Genomic DNA, 8,007 nt, shown 5'->3' on the forward strand with positions numbered 1-8,007 from the left:
TAAAAAAATATTTTTTACATAATAAATAAACAAAAAATATTTTTGTATTATTATGCTTAAATATAATTAATAATAAAAAAATTTACATGAAATATCCAAATATAAAATTATTTTTACCTTTTTAACAATTTTTTTAAAAAAGACCACTCTGAAAATTTTTTTTTTTAAACTCACCTAAATAAGTCCTATGAACTTAAAAAAATTAGAAAAAGATTATTAGTAGATTAAAATTAATATATTTTATATTATTAACTATATATTATGAATAAAAGGAAAAGTCTAGGAACCAGCAACTTTGTTAAATTCTGGTCAGTATTGTAACCAGCAAAGAAAAATGAGCCATTGGATGAAATCTCACACCAATCTCACACCATTATAACTATCATTGATGGCTATTTAATGGCTACAAATCACAAAAGTTGCTGGTTCTCTAGCGTTCCTCTATATAAAATTCAACCCCTAATTTGAAGACTTATGAAGCAAGCATTTACGAACTCATCAATTAACAAGTGGGTGCAACAACTTTTATTGGCACGAACCATGTTTTCCCAGCATTCATTCTGACCACGGATTATTTCTTAACTAAACCAATAATATTCCAACATATCTCTCTCTTCTTTAATCTTCCCTATAAAAGCACCCTCTCTTAATACACTCTTACTTGCATATAGCAAAAACCTTAATCTCCATAGCATTATTAGCACAAATAATAATTAAACTCTAAAACATGGAGTATCCTACTATTCTCATCTTTCTGTTAGCCATGTTTGTTCTCTTAACGTCCGCATTTTCCTCAGCAAATGCCAAAATTTGTGAGCACGAGTTTGTTGTAAGTTCTCTCATTACCCTCTCTTCATTCTTATTTCTTATTCCCCATTTCCTTTTTTTTTTCTTTTATTTAATTTTAATATATAGGTTGAAGCAACACCAGTGAAGAGGCTGTGCAAAACTCACAATAGAATAACTGTGAATGGACAATATCCTGGCCCTACTTTGGAAGTCAACAATGGAGACACTTTGGTCGTCAAAGTCACTAACAAAGCTCGCTATAATGTCACCATTCACTGGTATATACCCTAATAGTGCATATATAACATAAAAAACTTCATGTTACATTTTTTTGAAAAAAAGATAAATAGCTCCTTAACTTTTTGGTCTATGAACATTTAAGTTTTCGAAAATTTAAAAATATATTTAAATTTTTTATTTTTTCAAAATCTAGATCGATTCTTTTTTCTATAATTTTTTTTTTTGGTTTAGACCATGCTATCCATTGAGTTGAAGGTCCAATGACTAATTTCTGGAATGGATACTATAAAATAAATTAAATCGAGTGACTTTTATTTTTCTGAAAGAATTAAACCTAAAAAAAATAGTTAATTAAGAGACACAAAACTCTTATTCATACGTGCTAACTTGTGTTGATTAGGTTACGCACAATTAAAAATTATTTTTTACAGTTATTTATTTTGTTTTTAATAGCAATTAGATATTAGTTATCTTATGTTTTGTCCTAAATAATTTTGACAGCAATTATACTATTACTCATAAAAATATTTTTAATAACTACAAAAAAATCATAATTACATTATAACATATAATAATAACAATAAATATATAATTGTAACAAAAATATAAATTAAATAAAATATATATAGGTCATTATGTTATTCTCACTAAAAATAACTTTTATTGCAATATACATGGTTTTAAATTGTACCCTACAATGCACAAAATGTTTCATATTTCTAAGAATTTTATATTTTAAAAAATAAAGTAAAATTTTCAAAAATATGAAAATATTTTACGAATTACAAATTCTTTTAAAAATTGTAGCAACAGATAAATTGTCTATAAATAAAGTAGTCTCAACGGTTGAGTACAGTAAAGTTTCTAAATATAGAAACATAGTATATTATTATTTAATTATATTGTTGTATATATTTTCGCTTAGGCACGGTGTTAGGCAAATGAGAACAGGGTGGGCAGATGGACCAGAATTTGTGACACAGTGTCCTATTAGACCTGGAGAGAGTTACACATACAGGTTCACAATTCAAGGACAAGAAGGTACTCTTTGGTGGCATGCTCATAGCTCATGGCTAAGGGCCACTGTTTATGGAGCTTTAATCATTCGTCCTATACAAGGACACCCCTACCCTTTCCCTAAGCCTCACCGAGAAACACCCATTCTTCTAGGTAATTACTCTTACTTATGCAATCTAATTAATTATTAGTTGACATTCATTGTGTAACATTTCACATTATTATTCTACTTAGAGCTTTAATGCGGTAGTTTTTTATAGGTTGCATTAGTTTTTATTAACAAGTTAATGTTAACCTATAACTTCATACTATCATAGTAAAAGATAATTTTTGTCAATGAGTTATAATTCAAATGGTATAGTCTTCCTATACTTACCTAAGAGATTGTGGGTTCGAGTCTTCTTATCTTTGATAAAAAAAATGAATAATTTATTGTCAAATTTATACAGAAAAAAAAAATGACCAAAATAAATTAATTAATGGTGAAAGTGATGATAATGATGATTAGGGGAATGGTGGGATGCAAACCCTATCGATGTGGTGAGGCAGGCCACAAGAACAGGAGCAGCTCCTAATGTCTCTGATGCCTACACTATTAATGGTCAACCTGGTGATCTCTATAAGTGCTCTACCAAAGGTTTGATTATTATTCTTTGTTAATTTTGATTACAAATTAATAATGGAACATGTCACATGATATATGTCTTGGCTAATAAATTTTACTTTAGGAAAAGGATTTTAAATAATTATGTGTCGAAAGTGGACACATACAATAACAATAATCATAATAATAAAGTGAACTTTTGATGGGGAAAATGTTGAAAAGAAAAATGAAATCATTAATATTAGACACTAGTATTAACAATAATAATTAATATTATTTTTAATAAGAACAAATAATAAGAATTTGCAATGCAGGGACTAGCATTGTTACAATTGATTCCGGCGAGACCAACCTCCTCCGTGTGGTAAACGCAGCACTCAACCAACCACTGTTTTTCACCGTCGCCAACCACAAGCTGACGGTGGTTGGCGCCGATGCCTCTTACCTCAGGCCATTCACCACCAAAGTCCTTATGCTGGGCCCGGGCCAAACCACCGACGTCTTGATCACCGGCGACCAGCCAGCTTCCCGGTACTACATGGCGGCGCGTGCCTACCAATCAGCACAAAACGCTGCTTTTGACAACACCACCACAACCGCCATACTCCAATACAGGAAAAGTTCTGTTATGAAACCAATCATGCCATCACTTCCTGCTTACAATGACACAAATACAGTTACTGCATTCAGCAGAAGCTTCTTCAGCCTAAGAAAAGTTGAGGTTCCTACTCAGATTGACGACAATTTGTTTTTCACCGTTGGCTTGGGACTCAACAGGTATATATGCCCTATGCACAAATACTTTAAGCAATCAACATGCTAGATCTCCACTAAAATTAGGCACAAAATTTAATCATTATTATAGAATAAATATTAAAAATAAATTATAAAAATATATAATAATTAAATTTGATGACTGATTTTAGTTTAAGAATAATATTTTTAAAAGAATAATCAAGTAATTTGTTTTGGACAAATCAGTTAAATTTTTTAAATTATTTTATTTATCTTAAATTATAAATTTTTAATTTTTAATTTTAAATTATAATTTTTAAAAGTAGTTAATGTTAACTAACTAAAAGTTAAGTTTTTTAAATATTTTTTCTACTTAAAAATTGAAAAATATAAAAAATTAATTTTTAGTTAATAAACATTAGTTAATTTTTTTTAATTTGAAAAGTTTTTATTTTTAAAAATTTAGTATTTATAATTTAGGGTTTAAGATTAAAGAATTATGATTTATGATGTAGAATTTAAAATAAACAAAATAATTTTTAAAGAATTGCTGATGTTAGTTGAAAAAAATTAGTTAATGTCATATTTCTTAACAATATTTTTTAATTAAAAGTTTAGAAGACTAATAATTTTTTACCAACAAGTGAGTAACACATCAAATTTATAGTAATAATTATTTTAAGAGTCTTGAAACGATATTGAATACTTGTGCACACTTTTTCTTTCACTAATAAATATTTCATAATTTTTTAGTGTCATAACTTCATCTTTTTTTTAGTTTTATAAACTTAGATCATCTGCTCACTGCTCTGTTAGTCTTGTTGTTGTTAGTTGTTACCAATCGTTTTATGATATGTTCTCTTTTGTGACTTAGTTCTAATTTTGGACTATGTTCTCTCCATCTAAGTGTGTTCCTATGTTTCTGAACTCTATTTTTATTGCCTTCAGGCTTCAATCCTTTTTTAGTCCCAATTAATGATATCTAAAAATTTACCTAAAATGTTGGAAAATAGGTGCCCACCAAATTTTAGGAAAAATCGATGCCAAGGACCAAACGGGACAAGGTTCACTGCAAGCATAAACAATGTCTCATTTGTTCTCCCAAACAAGATTTCCATCCTTCAAGCACACCAACTTGGAATTCCGGGAGTGTTCACCACTGATTTTCCGGCACAGCCAGCCGTGAAATTCGACTACACGGGCAATGTTAGCCGTTCGTTGTGGCAGCCGATTCGAGGGACTAAGGCTTACAAGCTAAAGTATGGGTCAAGAGTGCAGATTGTAATTCAGGACACTAGCATTGTGACCCCTGAGAACCACCCTATTCATCTTCATGGCTATGATTTCTACATTGTTGCTCAAGGTTTTGGAAATTTTGATGCCAAGAAAGATACATCAAAGTTCAACCTTGTTGATCCACCTTTGAGGAACACTGTGGCTGTGCCTGTGAATGGATGGGCAGTTATTCGGTTTGTTGCTGATAATCCAGGTCAAAAATATAATTATTTATTTATCCTTCTAATAAATTGTTTCATTAAAAAAGATTTTAATTACAAATGAAGGAAAATTTTACTATTCCAATATTTAGACTACCTTTAGTTTGCGTTTTTATTTTTTGTTTTTATTTTCAATATGTGTTGTCTTTAGATTTTTGTTAAAGAAAAATAAAAAATATTAAAAACAATAAAATCAAATTTTCTGTTTTTATATTCTATTTTTTTCACAAAATTAAAAAAAAATTGAAAATAAAAATAAAAAATAAAAATCCAACACACCCTTAAATTTCCATTTTTAACTTGTATAAATTCTTAGGACCTTATGCATATTATTTAAGTCTTTCACTATTATTAGACAACTTCAAGTAGCTTTAATAGATTTAATTTAAATAGCACTAGTTATAAATCTTGTGATGATAAAGTAATTAATAATATTTTGATGTTTGATTTGATCTTATATTTTAGGTGCCTGGCTTATGCATTGTCACTTGGATGTTCACATTACATGGGGTTTGGCCACAATCCTCTTAGTAGAGAATGGAAATGGAGAATTGCAATCCATAGAGCCCCCTCCATTGGATCTGCCTCTCTGTTAGGACCACCAAAATCATTGAATTCTTCAACCCAATAATGAAAGGGTTGTATTTTTTTGCTTAGTTCCGAAGTTGTTATTATTGGTGTATGTTTCCCAACATTTGGGGAAGGATATTTTGATATTTTTTGTGGGTTTTTGGGTATGTTTCCAATATTTTTTATTTAGAGAAAAATCAAAATTGGGTTCAGGACTTTGGGCATTGTGATGTGGTCCAACACACACTGTAATCTTAGCCCGATTAGTTTAATTGATCCTATTATTATTATCATTATTGTTTTTTTTTTCAAAATTCATGTAACAAACACAATGTTACAGATCTGTTAGGGAAAGAGAAACAAATGTTAGTGGCTTAGTGCTAAATGTATCTGCCTCACAGGTCACAAGTTAAAATTCTTAATTAGGATGGAAAAATAGCAAAAATAATCTGTCTTCGGTTTTAGCAAAAGGATAAATACTAAAGAAAAATTAACAAAAAAAATTACTAATAATCAACCATTTCTTTATTTTATTTATTTTGATAAGACAAGTATCATGTTCAAAACATGAGGAACAAAGAGACTAGAACTCCCACAAAAAATCAACCAGAGTAAAATACATTCAAATACCACAACTAACACCTCTAATGAGCGAAAAACATGATCCTTATTTCCACTCCTAACCCAATACATTTTAATATAAAACATGATCCCCGTTTATAAACATTCTTTGTCTTTGTCTAACAATCATCCTAGTGATAAATTAGAATAATACCTTTTGATTTCTAAGATAGACTTCGTTCACATGAAGCAATAAGTTATTGCTCTATATCTATTAAGAAGAGCAAGTGAAGCCTAGGTCCCATCCATTTATATTTTGACCAAATAACTAGGCAAATTATCTCAATTGGACTCAGAATTTAGAGTTTACATGGCTAGGCAAATCCTTGAATATGGACAAACCATGCAATCCATTTTCAAGAAACCACACATTTCCACTTTCTATCAACATGTTCTTTTAGAAACAAGCTTTTCAACAAATCATGAATCATGAATTTCTAGGCACAACATATTTAGATAAAGGGCAATTACCGTAATTATCCAAAAACTACAGTCTGTCATTTTCTTCCAAAAATTACAATAAATCCATAACACCTCTTCGTGAGCTAAAATTTGGTGGGGACAAACTAGAGATACTAAAATTCAGTGTTTTTGGTCTCATACATTTTCAAGCTTTGTAGGATTAATTATAAATTTTAGAAGTTGGTTGTACTATTTTTTTAAGATTCCTTCTTCCAAAATTCATATATAACTCTATATCAATTGTTGAATAAAGTACTTTATTGGCTTGAAATAAGCTCCACATGCATGATATCTTACTCTAACAACTACTTGGTCTAAATTTGGCTTTCCATGCACTCGTTTGGATCCCTCTTTATTTTTTAAATTTTCAGGTTCTCATGTTGCATACATTCTCATATATGTAGATGATATCAAATGAATAAGAAATCTCCAAAAATTGATTTTCAATATCAAAATATATGGAATAACGGTTCCTTTGGCTATTGTTATCCCTAACTAAAAGAATTTTATCAGATAGGAAATTTCTAATGTTCCTGACACCGACTAAATAATCAACATTACTGTAACTAGAATCACATATACATGTATTTCTTCTATACCGTAAACCAATTGTTCGTGTATTCAATTGGATTGGTTATGGGTAGTAATGAAAAAGAAATCTAGATGACAATAAATCAGCTTCATTCTACTTTCTTACAGAAGGATTTAGGATTTAGGTTTTAGGTGATATTAATTTTTCTTTAGGCATTAAAGCCACATCTCATTCTTCTACTCATATTTCTTTACGTTAGACAAGTATATACATGAACTTTCAGAAAAATCTGGTATGCAACACTCTAAACCTATGGTTACACCTATGATTACACCTATGGTTACAATGATGAGCTCTAATCAGTTAACAGCAACAGATGCAAGTTACGTGATGATTCTACATTATTTCGTTCTTTACTGGGAGGTTTACAATATGATATTGTATATTCGGTCAATAAACTTAGCCAATTTATGGCCTCTCACAAGCAAGAATATTGGATAGCCTTGAAGAGACGCTATCTTGCAGGTACGTTCACTACAAGATTTTTGTTTATTTGTGGAGGTTTTTTTTCGTATTTGTAGAAGTTTATAACCCCCAACAAATAGTTTGTGGGATCTCTAAAATCGCCCAAATTTGAGGTGCCACGAGATCTTTTGTGGGAGTTTTTAAAAACCCCCACAATCTATTCGGTGGGAATTTTGTATGTGTTTAGTGAAGGTTTTATATTAGACTTTTGTGACAATTTTAAATCACTTTTGTAACAGTTTGAAACCCCACAAATTGATTTTTTAATTTAACAAAAATTAATTATTTTGTGAGATTTTCAAACCTCTACAAATCCTATAATTATTTATTTATTTTTAATTTCAAATCACTCATTAATCTCATCTCATTTACATACTCTCAAATTAAAAATTTATTTGTTAATATCAAAATTAAAA

The 8,007-nt window shown here is 29.7% G+C and overlaps 1 protein-coding gene across 1 annotated transcript; it reads left to right on the forward strand.

Annotated features, from left to right (window-relative positions):
• The first annotated feature begins 653 nt into the window (after nucleotides 1-653).
• Nucleotides 654-5,765, forward strand: LOC107624457 (laccase-12-like). The gene is made up of 7 exons (XM_016326948.3): nucleotides 654-829; nucleotides 916-1,067; nucleotides 1,955-2,199; nucleotides 2,555-2,683; nucleotides 2,965-3,427; nucleotides 4,399-4,874; nucleotides 5,347-5,765. Exons 1-7 carry the CDS (start codon nucleotides 728-730, stop codon nucleotides 5,475-5,477), a joined length of 1,698 nt encoding a protein of 565 aa, XP_016182434.1. The 5' UTR covers nucleotides 654-727; the 3' UTR covers nucleotides 5,478-5,765.
• Nucleotides 5,766-8,007: the final 2,242 nt, after the last annotated feature.

The sequence above is a fragment of the Arachis ipaensis genome, chromosome B10 (assembly GCF_059453495.1).
Source record: "Arachis ipaensis isolate K30076 ecotype BB chromosome B10, ASM5945349v1, whole genome shotgun sequence".
Classification (NCBI taxonomy): Eukaryota; Viridiplantae; Streptophyta; class Magnoliopsida; order Fabales; family Fabaceae; genus Arachis; species Arachis ipaensis.